Here is a 19,993-nt window from a genome sequence, read left to right as displayed (position 1 = left end):
CGAAAGAAGATTCGTTGTCGTCCATTTTGATGGTTCTCTTACTCACAAAACTTGCATATGACCTGCTATTAGGCTTGAATGGATATGTTATTTCTTGAATATGGAAAGTCTCTATTATGTGAGATACTTGATTGGTGCTTACTGTAGTAACAGTGGGTATCTTGTCTGACATATTTATAAATTTGAGAATCCTTTTGCTTGAATGGGTCATATGAAAGCTTTGATGTTGTCAAAATATGCATTTGTATTGTTAATTTGCAAATTCCATTCGTAAGTGGAGTATTTAAAATAAAAAGTTTATGCACAAGTCTAAATCCAAAAATACATATTGAGGTTCATTCATGTACAAAAGTAGCTATATATTAACTTAAAAAAAAAAGGATTACTTTTAGCAATAAAGTCACATAGGGTTTGGGTTACCATAAGTTTTTCTAGTGTGACCAATTTCATCACATCTTAAATAATAATACACTTTCTTCTACTAGAATTTGTGATTCAATCTTCTTAGTTCTAAGCCTTTTGGGATGGTGAGCACTCAATAGTGGTTGTAAGTTCTTCACAAATTCATCTCACATAGAAAATGCAAATTCATCTCACATAGTCATTTATAATCTATAGTTACACATCATTCAATTATCAATTTCAATCAATTTTCAATAATTAAACATAGTATATGTTTACAACAGGAATTTGCGAATTGACAATAGAAATAGAAGTTTTCACAACACCAAATTTTCATTTTCCTAAACAACTTGAATTTGCAAATTTACAATACAAATATATATTTTGGCAACATCAAAGCATTCATATCACCCATTCAAGCAACAAGATTCTCATATTTATAAATATGTTAGACAGGATACCCACCGTTACTACAATAAGCAACAATCAAGTATCTCACAAAATAGAGACTTTTCATATGCAAGAAATAATAGATCTATTCAAGCATAATAACATATCCATAGACAAGTTTTGAGAGTAAGAGAACCAGCACAACAGATGACGATGAATCTTCTTTGGATGACTTCTGCGACTTTTCAGAGTGCCATAACCAATGGACAGACGGCGAGTATTGAAAGTGCGAAAGGGAGAGCGAGATTTCAAAGTGAGAGAGGGAAGAGTTTGGAGGGCACGTTTGACAACTTTTGCAGATTGAGAGAAGGAAGTGTTTAGTGGGTTAGATTTTTGGGAGCACCTTGCCTAGAGTGAGAGAGGAATTTTCAAATTTCAGAGGAAGTATTGAGGGGCAATAGTATCTTTTTTATTCACAGATTTATTTCACTTTCCCCCTTTTGTACTGTAGTGATATTTCAGAATTATAAGGGAACTCTTTGAATAAATTGTCTATAGTGGTCCTTAATTGAAATTCTCTCTTTTTTGACTTCTTAAAATGTAGTTCTTAATGTTAGGGTAACTATACTGAGATCATAAACATTAATACAATTTAAGGATTTTATTTTAAGCATGGGTTTCCTTGCACCTTATATTATGAGAATATGTTTGGGTCGGCATTGTGTGTTTTTTTTTTTGGGTGTACTTTTCATTTTTTGGTTGTTATCTTTTGTTAATAAGTTGCTTTGATCTTATTTTTGTTGTCGGTAGGTTGAGCACCTTTCTCCTAGCTCATGAAGATTGTTGCTATGATTCTCTCTAGTTCTGGGTGTCCCTTGTTGCTTTTTCAATCTCCTTAGGGATGTGGTTTGAAAGCTAGAATGGTACTTCCCTTAGCTTTGCTTCTCAGACTCATGGTGGTCTTCATCTTCCTAGTGCGATAGTATTCATAGCTATTCCTTTGGTCCTATTTATAAGGTAGAGAGACAAGATATTTTTTGATCCTATTTACAAAGCACTTGAGAGAAATTATATATATATATATGTATAATTTTACCTTTTATTTATTATTGCGTTGTTCATATGAGATATAATATATATTAAACAAGGATAATGTTGAAAAATTGTTGAAATTTAAATGAGAGTTAATAAAGATTAAGATTTTTCTTGATTCATGTAAAAACATGTTAAAAATGATTAATAAATAGTATTAGTCGAGTATGTGGCATTGTTGGGCCTTTATGCTTTGTAGTTCTCCTCTTTTTCTTATAGCTGTTTTTATGTTTGTTGGGCTTTTTATTTTTTCGTTGCTTTTGTTGCCTTTTTGTTCTTAAACTCACAATTGCTTATCTTGGTCGGTTAGGCGTTGAGGTATATATATATATATATATATATATAAAATTTTATTTAGGGGAAATTACAATCAAGTCCCACAGAAGAAAAATAATTACCAAAAACTCCCAATAACAATCTCAACAGCTTATAATGACAAGTCTTATAGGGAGAATAACAACTTCTGGGACTTGTTTTTTAATTGTTTTCCTTGCTTGAGACCTCATTGCAATTCTCCCTTTTATTTAATTAGTAGTAAAATTGTTTTCATTGAAAAAGACGAGAGAATATGCATGAGCTGCTCAAAGAGGTGGCTTGTGTTAGGATATTTGAATTTATTGGCAATAAGTACTCCTCCGGTCCTTAATAAGAAAACGCGTCACATTTCTTATAATTAACTAACTTACTTAACTTTTTTAATCTAATCAAATTAGTTAAATAAGTTTTATATTAATAATTGGAAGAATATTAGATAAACATGATAAAATTTCTGCTTACTCTGTGAACCTTGCACTTCTTCACAATTGTTCTTATTATAAGTTTAATGTTATTTCTAAAGAATGTTTTCTTCATTTTAAATCCTTTTCAGTTTAGTTTATTCTCATACGTACTTTGTGAACTTTGCTTTTTTTATTTTAGTATCATTTTGTCTTTGGTTCAAAAAAACAGAGGTGTTCTGACAATTCAATTTGCTTTTAAATTTTAAGTTGTTGCACCATGTTTCCTTCTTCCATCGAACCATTTATGATCAATTCACATGTTTTCCCCAACTATAAGCAGCTTGAATACTCTAATTCTCCAGCTTTGACATCACTGAGATAGTCCACAAATGGGGCTAATCAGTAAGTCCACAAATGCCCCATGCCTAGGATTTTTTAAAACAAAATTATGTAATTTAAACACTTTTCAAACAAAAAGGAAAATGACTCTCAAAATTAACACAATGTTTTTTTTTTTAAAAAAAAAAGCTTGATTAAAACCTGCAACAAATTATGCAGTACCATATTTCAAGGGAGTAAAATTCATCATCCTATACAACTTCTATCTCACATACTAATTACTCGAATAGTACCACTTGAGGTGAAATTACAGACCTCATCTTATATACATAATCAGGATAACGTAATAATGGAACTGCCACATCACCCAACTTTTAGCACATTTCAGAACTGCAGCTGTTCTTCAGTGTTTAACTTTTGTTTAATATTCAGAAGTGACTCAGTAATTTGACCTAAATCCGCTGGACAATGATGTGCACTAACATTTTCCCCTGCCCACCTTTAACACATGGATCCAGTCAAGTGTTTGTGTTTAAATGTATTTTACAGAGATAGAGAGAATTTTATTGGAATGAAATAAGAATATATAAAGAACAAAAACTTTTTGTGTTACTACACTGGATTACTTCATGGATCCACATACTTAACTGGATTCAGATCTCATCCGATGTTCCAAGAATAAAGGATTGTGTCCAGCATCTAGTATTGTAGGTGCAGTCACTGTGATTGTGCAACATTCTCGGAGATCTCTGCAGATCAATATATTGATGTATGGGATTAAATTTCAGAAAATGTAAAACAAAATGACGTTCTCAAACCAATTAAAAGCAAAAGACGATCCATATTTCAAACCCCACCTCTGTAGTTGAAAAGTAAAATCGTTCGGAGCAAAATTTACTGTAGTGGAAACTCTTTCTGGAGAAGGTCAAGGTTTCGTGAATCACAAGCTTCCAGCATGTCATTCCTGGAAGCACAACTGAAAAAGTAGGGGGGGGGGGGAATGAAAATTACAAAGATCCGCAAGACGTACCAAGGATCATAGCTCCTATGAGTCTATGACTACCCATTTCATATCCGCATATTTACTTTTAGGTTAAAATACACAAGGAAATGATTTCAAAAGAAACACACGAGGAAATCATACCTCAGAGAGATTCTTAGATATTGCCATGCATTATCAGCTTTAGGATTCATAGCGAGTGCTCGAACATAATACCTAATGGACTCATCATACAAGCCCTAAAGGAGGAGAAAATCCTATTCAGCCGAATTCACAAGATGAAGTCACACCCAAAAAAAGGAAAATCAAAGCTGTAAGCAAAGTTTCATGCTGCTAAACACATTGAATTTTGAGTCATATTTAGAAAAAAAATCAGCAATTTGTTCCACTCATTGCATTGCCTCGTCCAATTGCAGAGTTCATATGAAGAAAGAGTTTTATCATATGCTTATTTTACTTGAGAAGCTCTATCTATGCAACACGTTAAACATTAGCATACGGTGAACTCAACACCATAATCATAGATAATTTAAGTGCAGTTCGTCATATCAGATTCTCTAATCACAAATTTATGATTCTACAATATTAACATGGCAACTGTACAGTTTTGGAAAACCACTCTATTTGCAAAATCCATATGCTTGTAATCCTAATTATTAAAGAATCATACACTTGACTTTTAATTGAAGAACCTGGTACTAAAGACATAAGAGACTGCATAAAAGTTTTGTTCATAATAACAATGATGCTATAATGAAAATATATTCCCAAGCTTCTGCATTACTATTAGGCTAATTCATATTGAAGTTTGCGACTTCAGACTACTGCCTACTATGGGAAATAAAGAATAATGACCCATATAAAGACCGAAAAGAGTGTCTTTTGGATCATGCAGACTTCTTTATCATGACTTTTTGTTTCATAAAAACTTATGGTTTCTCTAATCAGAGCAAGGCTTTGCTACTGACTTCAATTAAATAGAAAAAAGGACAACGAGACGAGAGGATGATGGGGAATCATCTTTCTCTGCATAGAGCATTCAAATGTAGCACACAACTCTCACACACTCCACCTCCTCTTGCTTCGTGGTGAACTCTGAAATCTAGAACTAAAACAGATTCAACCAACATAGCTGCCATGGATTTTCATCAGCATGTTCAGCATACATATTAATGCATCAATAACAAATTAAAACTAAAAAGGAAAAGAGAATCTTGAATCTCCTTCCAACATCATAAAATTTGACAATGATAACAAGCGAAAACCCAAGAAGCGTACACACCTGGTTTGCATAACTGATTCCCATATTTGCCCATGCTCGAACATAATTAGGCTTCAAATCTAAAGCCTGGAAACCAAGATAACTCATTATAGAAATCAATTTGAGGACCAAGCATATAACTAACGACAAAGGAATGTAATTTTAATTCATTCCACTGTTAGAGGAAAACTCAAAATCCCATCAAAAGCAGAAAAGAAAGGTAGGATTTGTAATTGAGAAAAAAAAAAAGAGAGAGAAGAAAGCAGGATCACCAGAAAAAAGGGAAAACTACAAAACTGGAATCAAATCAACCAACTCTTTATGATATCAACCATAGAATAATATACGGGGGCAAATAAGTGTTTGCCAATACTTGAGAGCCCAAAATTTCAAGGAAGCTTGCTTTGATTTTACTGTAATTGCATGGGAGAGAGGAGAAATAACAATCTTTTAGCATATACCCCAAGAGAACTGAAATCCTGACAGAATTGAGCTCTAATGAAAATATTAATAATTAAAAAAAAATGAAAAAATACATCCAATCATATTTCAGAAAAAATATCCTTAGTGTCCATATATTTTATTTTCATTTCCTCGGTGCTCATATCATTTTCTTGGATTCTTATTTGTGACTCTCTTTCTCCTTTTTGCTCCATCACGAGAATGGCACTAACTACGTACTTTTACATTTACCTAATAAAACCTTCTATATAGAGAGTAACCTTCATAACGTCCTCCAGATCAAAAGACAGCATAACCCAACAAGCATTTGCCACATGAAGAAACCAGTTCAAGAATCGAACCCACTGACAGAAGTTCTAACAGTAACAAGCTCTCCCCACAAGGCTGTCTATAAGAACAGTGGGAACCCCCTAAATAAGGGCATGAAGGTCTTGATCTCTTGTAATTTCCTCAAACTAAACACTTGAACTCTTTCTTCAATATACCCAGAGAAAACAACTCTCCTCATGTAATTTTACTCCATCAAACCTTATATCTTTCTAAGAATAATCCTCATAGTGTCCTCTATCTTATAAGACAGCAAAAGCCCACAAGCACTTGCCACTTGAGGAAACCAATTTAAGAATTCAAGCAACTTACTGAAGGCCTTACTATACCCTGCTCCTCATAAGGCTGCCCATAAGAATGCTAGTAACACCAAGAACCATGGCCTAACTATACCCAAACTCCTACTCACTCCTAATGCCAACTTAATTGATTCCCCACAAGTTCATTCAACCAAGAGTATCCTTCAAGATATTCTTTCCAATCCTTCAATGAGAATAAGCCAACAAAGAAAAAAAGAAGTCACGCAAATCTCTGCACAACAAAGGCCCAGCTGATACTAAGCATGGCTGCAAGGACTACCCATAACACGCATGCATTCCCCAACCACTAATGATTTCCACCAATCCTAATCATGACAAAGTTACATATGAAGAGGTAATGTAGTCAGCCCTTAATTGAAAACATTATCATCTATCCTCCCATCCAGCGAAGTATTTCACCCTATAAAAAGGCTTTTTAGGTGTCAAGGATATTCAAAAGTTAAAGACTTTGTCAATTTTTTTGTTCGCAGTCTGGATTAAAAGATAGAAAGCTATGATAAGCGTGGTTAACCCCCTCAGACTTTTCTGGAATTTTTTCTTGTTAGCACCAATTTTTGTCACATGCTAGTCTAGGATTCGAGTTTAATGGGATCTGTAAAGATATTATACTTATTAAACATAGTTAATATAGACTTTACCTTTGTGTGTGTGTGTGTGTGTGTGTCATTGTACCATTCTCTGAAAGATATAGAAAACATTCATTCTATATTCATACATTCTCCACATGGTATCAGAGCTGAGAGAACGTGAGAAGTAGTAGAGTGTCTGCCCTGTATAGTGCGATATAGTGCGTGAGAGAGAGTTAGGGTTCTGCCTTGTGACGATTCTTGATACATGCGCTTGCTCAGGAGGGACAGAGGGCGCTGATCGACGTTACCCTGAAGTTTCGTGGCCGTCCGACGAGTGCGTGAGGCTAATGCGCCCCCCTAAGCAGCAACGCTCCTTCACGCTTTGTCGCTCGTATAAGCGCGTGGAACAAAGTTTTTGCCAGCAATCTCCTTCTCCAACGTCAACTTGATTTCTCCAGCTAGTCTTTGGTATTATTCCAATTCTGTTTGACACTTTTGTTTGCACAATCTTTTGTTCATTTTTGTTTAGTGCATTTTGTTTAGTCATGGCTGAAAGTAAGTCTATAGTTGAGACTGTTTCAGTTGTTAGCAAGATTACTGATCACAAGTTGAATTGGACAAACATTTTGGATTGGAGAAAAACTATCTGTATCTATTTACGAAGTATTGAGAAGGAAGAACATCTGACAAAAGATCCTCCAACTACGGATACTCGCCAAGCATGGTTAAGAGATGATGCACGGCTATTCTTACAAATTCGCAACTCTATTGATAGTGAGATCATTCCCTCTGTGAATCACTGTGAATTTGTGAAAGAACTTAAGGATTATTTAGAATTCTTGTACTCGGGGAAAGGAAATATCTCTCCTGCTTATGAAGTTTGCCAAAGCTTTTTATCGTGCTAAAAAGAAGGACCAACCTCTCAAATCTTACTTTATGGATTTCAAACAAACTTATGAGGAGTTAAATGTGTTAATGCCCCTCATCACTGCTTTGAAGGTTCAGCAAGTTCAACGAGAACAAATGGCTGTCATGAGCTTTCTTATTGGTCTTCCACCAGAATATGAGACTGTTCACTCCTAGATCTCATCTGGATTCGAGATCTCTAGTCTTCAGGATGTCTTCTCCCGTGTTATGAGGATTGAAAACCTCTCATCACTACCTACTAGTATTCCTGCAAGCGCTCTTATCAGTCGAGGTCAAACTGATAGTTGTGGGTCATTTAACCGTGGTGTTTCTAAGCACGGGGAAGCTAACAAGGTGTCTAGTGTAATAGTGTGTTATTACTGCAAGGAGCTGGGCCATACAAAATGTACTTGTTGCAAGCTACAAAACAAGTAGTCAAGGAATAATTCCGCATTGGTGGCATCATCATCAACTGATGACCAGGTTCTAGTTTCAGTTGCTGAGTATGCCTAGTTCTCCAAGTATCAAGAATCACTAAAATTTGCCTCATCAACTATGAGTGCTCTTGCTGCTACAGGTAATAATGATAAATGGATCATAGATTCAGGAGCCATTGATCATATGATAGGTAACCGTCATCTCTTCTCCACTTATAACTCATACGCCAACGCATCTAGCATCACAATCGCTAATAACTCATACTCTCATGTCCTTGGCTCTGGCAACTGTTGAACCCACTCCTTCTATTCACTTATCTTCCATGCTAAATATTCCTGACCTTGCGTATAATCTTCTTCTAGTAAACTCACTTGCCGTTTAAATTGTTGTCTCACTCTTTTCTGATCATTGCTTGATTCAAGATCTTACGATGAAGCAGATTATTGGTAGAGACTATGAATCTGGTGGCCATTATTTTCTTAAAGATACGCTGCCTTGCTCAGTGGCTTGTTCCAGTGGTTTAAATCCCTTTGAAGTACATTATTGTTTGGATCATTTGTCTTTGTCTTCCATTGAAAAGATTTATCCTCAATTTGCAAGTCGTGTCAGTTTGCGAAACATCACTGCCTCCCTCTAATGTCTCGTGTTAATAAACGAGCTGCGTCTCCTTTTGAGTTAATTCACTCTGATGTTTGGGGTCCATGTCAAATTGAGTCCACAGTTGGTTTCCGGTACCTTGTTACTTTTGTGGATGATTATTCCCGTACCACTTGGTTATATTTAATGAAAAATCATTCAGAATTGTTTTCTCACTTTTGTACCTTTTGTGCTGAAGTTAAAAATCAATTTGGAGTCTCTTTATGCACTTTACGAAGTGACAATGCCAAAGAATATTTTTCTACTTCATTTCAATCCTATATGCTTTAGAATGGTATCCTCCATCAATCATCATGCGTAGATACTCCAACTCAAAATGTTGCTGAACGTAAAAATTGACACTTACTTGAAGTAGCACGGGCACTTATGTTTCAAATGAAGGTTCCTAAACCTTTTTGGACTGATGCCATCTCTACTGCTTGCTTTCTTATTAATCGCATGCCTTCCTCTGTTCTTGATGGTCACATTCCTTATACGACTCTTTCCTTCGAAACCCTTGTTTCCAATTAATCCGAAGATTTTTGAATGTGTCTGTTTTGTCCAAGATGTGCGACCTACAGTTTCCAAATCTCTCAAGTGTGTCTTTGTTGGGTACTCTAGACTTTAAAAGGGATATTGATGTTTTTCTTTATTTGGTGTCTGCAGATGTCACATTTCATGAGTCTACTCTGTACTTTTCGACTTCCTCTCCTTCTCCTCTTGAAGAGGAGGATAATCTTTTTGTCTATCCTGTCCTTTTGTCACCGACTTAAGCACCTCCGCCACTAGCTCAAGCCCCAGTTCAACCACCTCCCACCCAGGTTTATACTAGGCACCCCAAGGAGCTTAATGTTGCCAACTCAGATCTAGGCCCTCCATCTTCCACTTCATCGACAGATCTTGTTGTGAGCACTCTTGAGTCACCTCCTGAGAATATCCCCGAGTCTAAGCCAAATCCTACTCCAGTGCCTGACCCTTCACTTGACTTGTCCATTGCCTTACGGAAAGGTACACGTACTTACACCCATTCTATTTCGTCCTTTGTTTTTTATACTCATTTGTCTCCTGCTTCTAGTGCCTTTGTTACCTGCTTAGATTCTATCACTATTCCGAGAACACTCCATGAAACCTTAGCTCATCAAGGTTGGCGTGATGCAATGCAAGGGGAAATGATAGCCCTAGAACAATCTGGTACTTGGACGTTGGTGGATCTACCTATGGAAAAGAACGCCATTGGGTGTAAATGGGTGTTCACTGTTAAAACAAAAACCGATGGTACTATTGACAACCTTAAAGCTCGTCTTGTTGCTAAAGGGTACGCCCAGACTTATGGAGTTGATTACTCTGAAACCTTCTCACCTGTGGCCAAGTTGTCTTCTGTTTACCTCTTCATTTCTATGGCGACTACTTATAGTTGGGCACTCCACCAATTGGATATCAAAAGGCTTTCCTGCATAGTGATCTAATTGAAGAAGTCTACATGGAGTAACCATCTGGCTTTGTTGCTTAGAGGGAGCATAGGAAAGTATGTCGCCTAAGAAAATCCCTATATGGCTTAAAACAGAGTCCCCGCGCATGGTCTGACAATTCAGTACTGCACTCTAGACATTCGGCATGAGTCAAAGCAAATGGGACCACTCTGTGTTTTGTCAAAGAACAGATGCTGGTATGATTCTCTTAGTTGTGTATGTTGACGACATTGTGATTAGAGGTAGCAACGTCTCAGGGATTTCATCATTGAAGTCCTTTCTTCACTCTCATTTCCAAACAAAAGACTTGGGTTTGTTGAAGTACTTCCTAGGTATTGAAGTTATGAAGAGTAAGAAAGGCATTTTATTGACACAGAAAATATGTCCTTGATTTGCTAAAAGAAACTGGAAAACTAGGAGCTACACCAAGTAGTTTTCCTATGGTTCCTAATCCACTACTAGATGCAGAGGGAAGCATACCATCTGAAAATCCACTTGATGCTGATAAGAGCAGACCATTTGAAAACCCTGAAAGGTACTGGAGACTAATTGGAAAGTTGAACTATCTCATGGTGACTCGTCCAGATATAACTTGCTTAGTTAGTGTGCTCAACCACTTCACGGCATCACCAACTGTTGATCAATTGGAAGCTTTAGAGCATGTTTTACATTACTTGAAGGGATCCCCGGGTCGTGGTATATTATACACGAATCATGGTCAAATAGATATTGAATGCTTTTGTGATGCGGATCATGGTGGATCTAAAAGCTACTAGACGATCCACTATAGGATATTGTGTCTTTATAGGTGAAAATTTGGTGTCCTGGAGAAGCAAGAAGCAAAATGTGGTATACCAATCTAGTGTTGAAGCAGAATACAGAGCAATGACACAATCTATGTGTGAGATAACATGGATATATCAATTGTTGAAGAAAGTTGGTCTCAAAACTTCATTGCCGGCAAAGTTATGGTGTGATAATAAAGCATCTCTACATATAGCTTCCAACTTTGTGTTTTATGAACGCACAAAACACATTGAGATTGATTACCACTTCATTCGAGATAAGATCAAGAAAACTTCATCTCTACAGGCTATGTGAGATCTGGTGATCAATTGGGTGATCTACTCACTAAGGCTTTGAATGGGGCTCAGATTGACTATCTTTGTAACAAGTTGGGTATGATTAACGGCTATGCTCCACCACAACGAATTCTAAATGATATAGTTATTTAACGTTAATGGGATATTCTAGTGAAGTTAACTCAAGTTAATGAAAACATTTGGCTTACTAAAATCATGTTCACCTAATAATACACAAGAAAAAGAAAAAAGACTTTTTTTAAAAATAAAAAAAACCAAAGCAAAACGGCTATTAGACCAGTCTTATTTGTCTATATGTCAAAAGTCACCACTCACTAATTTAAAGACGACCCTAGAAAATGTCTACTATTAGAAAATCAGATAGCGTGTTCAGGCAAAAAAAAATATCAGATAGTATGTAGTTTTTGATTTTGAATTTCATGAATGAAATTTTGGGTGAAGTGATTTAAATGAATTTGTTTTTGTCAATTTTATTATTCACGTCCACAAGTTTTCATTTAACTTTCTATACATAAATTTTATTTCTCTAGACTTCTGGGTGATGTTAATCTTCCATTTCCCGTTTTGTTATATAGATAACTAATGTATTTTGCTTTCTACAGCTTAAGAAGCAGGGAATGAATGCTCATTGTCTGCTCTAATTCTGCATCCCCAAAACCTGGCCACATCTATTTATAAGCCTAGAAGCAGGAAAGTCAAAACCCCCTTACATTTGACCAATGAAGAAAAGAGAGGTAAAGGATAAGCACTGATATATATTTGCTTAGAAAAACCAAAATAACTCAAACTGAAAACTAAGAAAAATAAGGAATTTGACTTCTTTTTTTCCTTTATACTACTAGAACCAAAAGTTAATTTGAAAACTGCATAGTCTCTTGTTTAATAGTTTTCTAATGGACTTAGTAGTGATAATTATGTGAAGAAAAAGGGAAATACGAACCAAAAAGATGTTCAGAGTGAGTTGGTAAAGAAAGGGCAGACACAGTATTTATCATCCAGTGCACAAGTGGAGAGAGAAACTGATATGTAAGTGTTTTAGAATAAGTGTAATTTACCCTTAAACTGAAATCACCTCATTCAAAACGATTCATAGGTTAATGAAGCCATATGGGGATTAATTCTATAAAAAGTACCTGTTGATAAGCCATTATAGCATCAGCACTTTGAACGCTGTTTGCTTGAGTTGCACCAAGCTTGTTCCAGAGAGAGTAATCCTGTGGCTTAAGTTTCAATGCTCTTTGGAATGATTGAATGGCTTTGTCATAATCCCTAGTTAAGTTGTATAAGACCCCGAGAACTATGTGAATATCAGCATCATCAGGTGCAATTACAGCAGCTTCATTGAATAATCTGGCAACCTGCTCAAGAAAAGAAAATCAATCTTCCCCAATTCTAACCAACAAAACACAAGCTGGAAACGAAAGAAGTCAACTAAGCGCTACATGATGATTAATTTTTTATTCACTTCATTATAGATTGTTTTCAGCCAGAGAAAAGAGCAACTAGAATGACGCACAGCCAAAGGAAACAGACTGAGTCTAAGAATAAACCAAAGCAGCTGGAGAATCACCAAAACAGCTATTGAAGCTCTACCAGAAAAGTGGATAGAGAATAATCAATGATAGTTGGAATAGTGGCTGAACATACACTGGAGGACCGGAGGACTGGTAAAGATGCGGCAAAACATCGAGGAGGGTCCAGAACTCCCCAAAAGAATTGAGCAAAAGCATTGGCCTTGTAAGCAATGCAGCCACTACAGTTTAAATCTCTCCTATACTGTTGTATAATTAATAGAGATATCTTTCTATAATCAGGACTTATGAGAGACATTATAGTGATGAGATGCTATATTGTAGTTATGAGCTTTTGATGCTTCATCTTGTATTTTTCACATCAATAAGAAGTCTCATGCGCCAAAGCTTTCTACATTTCAAACTCTTTCCTTGTTCCATATTCTCTAAACTATTAGAGCCTCAGTATTTTTTGTTGGCCTCCCTCTCTAGTGATTGAGTATCATTTCAACTGCAATGTCTCATTTCTTATTGTCAAACATGCCTCACTAACCATCCTAGGCGATCCCAACTAGTCATTGACCATTGATTGCAGCTCAAAACATCATCCCACCAGCATCTCACCCTGCCACAGTTGACCAAGCATCTCCCTACATAATTTTCTCCTAAGATTTCAACAGCTGACCAATCTATAAAATGATATGGTACCATCAGGAGTCTCCATTTTTGCCTCACAATACAGCGATCAAACACCAGTGGGGACCATGGTGACAGAACCACGGAGAATGTTATCAGAAAAAAGTCTTCACTATACCTAGTGCTACAAGTTTGGTTACACCTATGACACTTCTCATGTTTGATATTCCTCCTTTTCACTTCCTACTATTACTCTTTTTTCTTTTTGAGCAAACTAGTATTACTCTCGTCAGTGCAACTAGATAGATATAGATGAATGATTAATCTATATTACAACCACTCAATTAGATATGTCCTTTGTTGTAAGAGTAGATAAGTCAATTCTTACAGTCACCATACCCCAATAGCTAGGATGGAATGAAATATATTCTCAAATATGACTTTAAGGCATCTAGAAAAAGGTTTGTCCCCTGAGAGTTACTGAATCTTCTTTGAAGGATACATAGCATCTTGGGGGGGAAAAAACCACAAAAGGGAAAAAGACGTAATAGCTATATTGTATGGAGCTGAATATCGTGCGATGATATTGGCAACGTGGGAACTTGAGTGATGAAACAATTACTTCAATAATTTCAATTTGTCGATCTAAACAAAAGGGCATTAATATGTAGAATCAAGCTCCGCTACAGCTTCCAATCTAATCTTTCATGAGAGGACTAAACATAGAGAAATTTGTTGTTGTCATTTCATCAGAGAAATGATGCAATCTAGTCTAGGATAAACATCACTAGCTACATCAATTTCAATGAACTAAATGATATTCTCACTAATGCTTTAAGTAGACCATGGACTTTTCATATTTGTAACAAGCTTGGTGCACGACTTCTACGCTCTAATCTTGAGGGATGCCAGGGATGCCCTAGAGAGTAAATAGATCACCTAAAATTTAGGTTGATTTATTCTTTGATTAGTGGGCTATGATTTGTAGGTAATAAATCTATTATTTTGCAGTTTTGAGAGATAACATTATAAATTTACGAGATATTATTTTGCAGTTATGAACCCTTTACACCTTGCCTGCTATCTACCCTATAAATAAGAGGACTCACATAAGTTATAGCTCAACTACATTTCAAAACTCTTCCCTTACCCATATTATCTTCCTGGGACCATGAAAAGTATAACAAGAATAGAAAGAATGCATAAGAAAAATCTTGATAAGGGAAGGCTTTTGTTACAAATATTTTTAGTTTATCGAGGTTTCTTAGCTTGAGATATAACTAACATGCCATTTAAGTGAAACTAAATGGAGAAGAAATAAGTACGACAGAAAATCTAATTCTAGTTGCAAAATTCTAACTACAAAGATGGAATTCGGACTAAACAAATGTCATGCTTTGCGAAGTTGTTAAAATGCTAATATGGCAGTTAGCCAAGTTTTAGTCCAATGAGCTTAGATCTGATGATGCAACTACATAGGCAGCACATTTCTGCCATACTGTCACAATAGGCTTACATCTTACTATTGTGTGTTCTGTATGACGATTTCTCAAATTGCAAAACTAAATAAATAGATATAATAATAATGGACAACATCAGAAAGAAATAGATTCCACTCACATCATTATAAAACAAAGAATCTGGATGCTCTGGTGGTGCAAGTGTTCTATACTTTGGGTGGTTACATAGCCACCCATATAGAAATTTTAAAGCTTCAGCTTGCTCCAGCTCTGCAAGTGTGGTTGAATAAATTTAAAATTTTTGACCTAAGAATCATAATATAAAAGTCTACAAGCTGTTCTCATCTATACTTTCAACTACGAATTAACAGAAACATTAATGAATTGCAAAATAAGGAATTGTCCTGAATAGGTAAAAGCAAAAAAAAAATGAAATTAAAAAACATTTAATATCCTTGTACTTTCAACCTTAAGCCACTGTAAGAAACAATGTTTAGAAACCTAGAAATACGTAGTGGTCTACTCTAAAAGCATGGTTGATTAACGAGCTTTGAGCCTTTGTTAACTTTTCTGCTCAATGTTTCATTATTTATCCGGGAACAGGAAACATGCAGTCACTGACCATTTGTATGACTAACACCAAGAGCAAGAAGAACTTCGAGATTTGTTGGATCAGCTTCCTGTGCACGCATCATTGCCGCAATAGCCTGAGGAGACTTTAACAGTAAGTTACCGTTTAAAGTGAATTCTCTAATGTCTAAAGCACAGTGACAGATTAATGTAACATGGCAAAATTAAAAAACGATTAACCTGTTGAGGGTATAAAGTTCACAATATAAACATAAATTTCATGGCTTATCATCAATGAGGGTAGAACCTGTTGATCATCATCATTTTCAGCATGAGCAATACCAAGCAATCTCCATGCTTGTACATTCTCAGAGTTTTTCAAGACTTCAGCTTCCAAAGCAAGCACTGCTTCACTTAAAAGTCCTTTCCTGAATAGATCTTGTCCTTCTTTAAATGGACTGGGGTGGCCAACATAAGGATTCAAATCTGAAAAGACATAGACGCCCCTTGAATTATCTGGCCGTTGCCTAACAGCAACCTGCTCATTTATGTACCTTCAAATGATCCCCAAAACAAATTGTGATCAATTTCAGGCCGAGATCTCCATGATAAACAAGTAACATTGAACTAGAATTTTAAGATATGCAGTTTTTGACAAGTTATGATAAAATAAATCAAATTATTCTTGAGAGTACTTTTGTAGGAAAAGTTTATGTACATTTTCAGAACAGAGTACAGGGCCACGTAATTTAGGCATCTCTGGGAAGAAGAGAGAACGACTTATACTTGAGTCACTCGTTTAAGGGGGAAAATATTGGCAATTAATTTAACTTACTCATCATATGCCTGTGCCCATTCATCAGCAGAATTCTCTCCAAACACTCCTTTAGCAACCTGCGCTCCAAATTCTTCTGCCCAATCATTAACGTGCAACTTGGAGAATTCATTTACCCACTGATCATCAGTTGATATGTGCTTCTCGTTTGTTGTAAACTCATCTGCCCACTGTTCAGGTACATTTGAAACCTAAAACACAATAAGCAGCCAAAACTACATCAATAACTAGGAATAATTTACTACCTCATATTCGATTAGTGTAAATTAAAATAGCTTGAACTGAAACTTTTTTTATCATTTAAAATTCATAACCAAAAACATATAATTGTAATCAAATGAATTTCCAAGAACTTGCATGATTGATTGTCAAGAGTTTAATAAAAGCACAATGGTTTTCAAAACGTCCAACACAACACTAAGTAACAAGTGAAGACCTTAAACACGATAATCCAAAAGAGGCCCTTCCTGAGAATGGAAGTGATAAAATTAGAACCGAGGATATGACCCATTTGGATTACATCAAAACTAGTCTAAAAGAGAACAACCGCCTCTAGGCAGAAGATTATTGTAATCTGTCTGAAAAACAGCATTTGTTATTTGGTGTATGAGAGATCACTCAAGTCATCCGGCATTCTCCACAAAAAACACAACACTAATCTAATACATCAATAGAAATGCAAAGAAAATCATCCTGCTACTAAGGATGAGCACAAGAGTTAGCAATCTCTTCATAAAGAAATTGAAAGCCAGACAACCCCTAAACTCATAAAAACACCAAAACTCATTTTGTGCCTCCTACTCAAAACTGAGAATGACAGCCAAAATTCCATCCCCATCTATCAACAATTAACCATCTAGAAATATAGTCTACCACAGAACTCCATGCTATAACTTCGTTTAGTTTCCTCATTGACTTCCTTCTAGTAAAGGCCAATATAACCCCCAAAAAAAAAAAAAAATTCTGAAAATTAAGCGCATTATGCAAAGGAATAGTGGTTGTTCCAAAGAAAAGGGGATTGTTTAAGAAAATATGTTTAATGTAATATATGCCACAGATTTAAACTACTACCAGAAAGAACGAACAAAATGGCTACACTATAGTTGTATTTATACATGCCTTATTATTTAAAAATTCATCAGCCCAAGTATGTCGATTGTCAAAACGTTGTTGGTACTCCGCAGCCCAATCACCAGACGCAGGTAATGCAGTCTCTTTCACTTGATTCTCATCGATAATTAGTTCACCGCGGCTCATCTTTGACACAAACTGAAGAAACTTTGAATTCTGCATGCCATAAAAGCATGCTAGTCACGTTTCTACCAGGATCACAGAAGAAATATCATAAACCGGGAGGTAATATCACAGAAGAAACATCATAAACCGGGAGGCAATATACAATACTAGTTCAGAAGGCCATAGGATATCCTTTTGATAGAGGAAAAAGGATAAAACACAGTAAAAATAAAAAGCACATGAAACAAATAATCTATGTGATGCTTTCAGCACAAGGTTTTTAAAAGAATATTTTGAGTGTATAAGCAAGGAGATTCAAGAGATACTGTGTTTTCTTCCCACTCTGTTTCTTTAAGAAAGCTATACTGTACAACTTTTATGCATCTCAATTCCTGTTTCAACCGAACAAAGAACAAGCACCTTCCATAAAATCTGTTCTAGTCACCAAAGTTAATAAATTCACCCCAACCAATAACCTAAAAACCAATTCAGGGGGCTTCTTGTATTCAACCAAGCAGGATCAATATCCAGCCAAACTCAAAAAGTTTCTAACAAGTCATGGGACACAGCCAGGTGCCGCAGTGTTTTCAAAAAAAAACAAGAAGAAGAAAAAATTGAGGAAGAAGAACATGCATAAGCGTGAGGAAACAGAGATCTCTATATCATGAGTTACAGAGACTTTTCTATCATGAGCTACTGTTAGAAAGCCCATGATATTCTCAGATCTCTACCCATGATTTTAGCTACAAGATCAATCCCTGATTATGTGCTACTATATCTCTAATTAATTGTAATTCAATTTTGATTGATTGTAATCGGATTCCCTCTCCCATCCAGACTCTATATATTGTAGCCTATCATATGAAATAATATATAAGTGAATTACTCAAAATAATTACTCATGGTATCAGAGCAGTGGGTTCGGTCTGAACCCAAAATCCCGTCCTAAAACGCCGCCGGAAAACGGAGAGAGAGAGAGAGCGAGGAGAGAGAGAGTGAGGCGTCCTCAGATCTGAAGCCAGAAGCAGGACGTGACCGACACCGCCCCTCCAATTCTCACCGGAAACCGCCGATCAGCGCATCCCCAGAAGCCGGCGTCAAACGGAGCCGCGCGTGAAGCCCACGCGCCGTCGCCAGCGCCATCGTAGGATCTTCTTCGGCCCAGAAGATGAACCCATCAGATTTTCCACCTCTTTTTGGGTCTGTTCGCAATACCCCAATCACCAAAGGTACCATTCCAATGGCCCTTATGTCCAGCACCTCCTCAAATACTCAAGGTAACTCTCCTTCACCAATGGCCCCCTCTAGAACATCTGATTCAGTGTCAGACTTGACAACAGCCACTGAACCTTAAGCTATGGTGGTGGCTCACAAACTAAATGGCAGCAACTATCTTCAATGGTCTCAAAGTGTATTAATGTATCTACGTGGGAAGCATAAGGAGAAGTATATCAATGGAGAAGCAAAACAACCGGCACATAATGATCCTAATTTTGACACCTGGTTCGCTGAAAATAATCAGGTGATGTCTTGGCTATGCAACTCAATGACTCTCGAAATTAGTGAGGGATACCTCCTTGCAAGCACAGCCAAGGAGATCTGGATGCTGCTAGACGCACTTACGCTACATTAGACAACACTGCTGCCTTGTTAGATCTGAGGAGGCAACTCAAGGATCTAAAGCAAGGAAACTTGATTGTAACACAATACTACAGCACCCTGATAAAGATATGGCAGCAATTGGACCTCTTTGAAGTACATCCGTGGAAGAATATTGATGATGCTAATTATTACAGACAACTAGTTGAAAAAGGTCGAACTTATGACTTCCTATTGGGCCTGAATGATGTTTTTGAAGAAGTGAGAGGCAGAATTATGGGTCTAAAACCCCCTCCATCCCTATTTGAAGTCTTCAGTATGGTTAAGTTCGAAGAAAGCCGGAGACACCTCACTCAAGGTAACCAAACTCCAATAGATGGCTCCACATTAGCCACAAGAAGTTCCCAAACATCAGAGAGCTCTGAAAGAAGAGGGAACAAGTGGTGCAATCACTGTAACAAGAAGGGCCACACCAGAGATGAATACTGGAAACTGCATGGAAAACCAACCCCCAAGGAGACAGAAACAACGCAAGATGGAAAGAGCCACCACACCTCCTCCGAGGAAGAAGTGATGATGGAGAACCATTTGACCAGAAGAACTTCAAATGCTTCGTAAATGCTTGAAAGCAAAACAAATCAAAAACAGTTCTCCCAACGTAAACTTGATCCAGTCAGGTAATTCTATTATTGCCCTTAATGCAATGGTAACTA

At 36.5% G+C, this 19,993-nt stretch overlaps 2 protein-coding genes across 2 annotated transcripts; one reads left to right on the top strand and one right to left on the bottom strand.

The window, feature by feature from the left end:
• Positions 1-3,136: 3,136 nt before the first annotated feature.
• Positions 3,137-17,761, bottom strand: LOC114762585 (peroxisome biogenesis protein 5). Its single transcript, XM_028952089.1, has 10 exons — positions 17,565-17,761; positions 16,446-16,636; positions 15,918-16,164; positions 15,663-15,747; positions 15,201-15,310; positions 12,567-12,791; positions 5,225-5,290; positions 4,087-4,181; positions 3,800-3,918; positions 3,137-3,691 (listed from the first exon to the last, which is right to left on the bottom strand). Exons 1-9 carry the CDS (start codon positions 17,736-17,738, stop codon positions 3,837-3,839), a joined length of 1,275 nt encoding a protein of 424 aa, XP_028807922.1. The 5' UTR covers positions 17,739-17,761; the 3' UTR covers positions 3,137-3,691; positions 3,800-3,836.
• Positions 17,762-19,038: 1,277 nt separating this feature from the next.
• Positions 19,039-19,898, top strand: LOC114762586 (uncharacterized). Its single transcript, XM_028952090.1, has 2 exons — positions 19,039-19,184; positions 19,271-19,898. The coding sequence occupies exons 1-2, from the start codon at positions 19,039-19,041 to the stop codon at positions 19,896-19,898; spliced, it is 774 nt and encodes a 257-aa protein (XP_028807923.1).
• Positions 19,899-19,993: the final 95 nt, after the last annotated feature.

The sequence above is a fragment of the Neltuma alba genome, unplaced genomic scaffold, assembly GCF_004799145.2.
Source record: "Neltuma alba isolate B1F8T4 unplaced genomic scaffold, ASM479914v2 tig00011223_pilon, whole genome shotgun sequence".
In the NCBI taxonomy this organism is placed as follows: domain Eukaryota; kingdom Viridiplantae; phylum Streptophyta; class Magnoliopsida; order Fabales; family Fabaceae; genus Neltuma; species Neltuma alba.
This window is presented reverse-complemented; position numbering and strand designations above follow the sequence as displayed.

Coding starts and splice junctions, on each gene's coding strand:
- LOC114762585 (XM_028952089.1), bottom strand. CDS start 17,738: ATGCAGAATTCAAAGTTTCTTCAGTTTGTGTCAAAGATGAGCCGCGGT. Junction 15,311..15,662: donor TGGTGTTAGTCATACAAATG/GTCAGTGACTGC, acceptor CCACACTTGCAG/AGCTGGAGCAAGCTGAAGCT. Junction 4,182..5,224: donor GAATCAGTTATGCAAACCAG/GTGTGTACGCTT, acceptor CTCCTCCTTTAG/GGCTTGTATGATGAGTCCAT.
- LOC114762586 (XM_028952090.1), top strand. CDS start 19,039: ATGGTGGTGGCTCACAAACTAAATGGCAGCAACTATCTTCAATGGTCT. Junction 19,185..19,270: donor GATCCTAATTTTGACACCTG/GTTCGCTGAAAA, acceptor TTGCAAGCACAG/CCAAGGAGATCTGGATGCTG.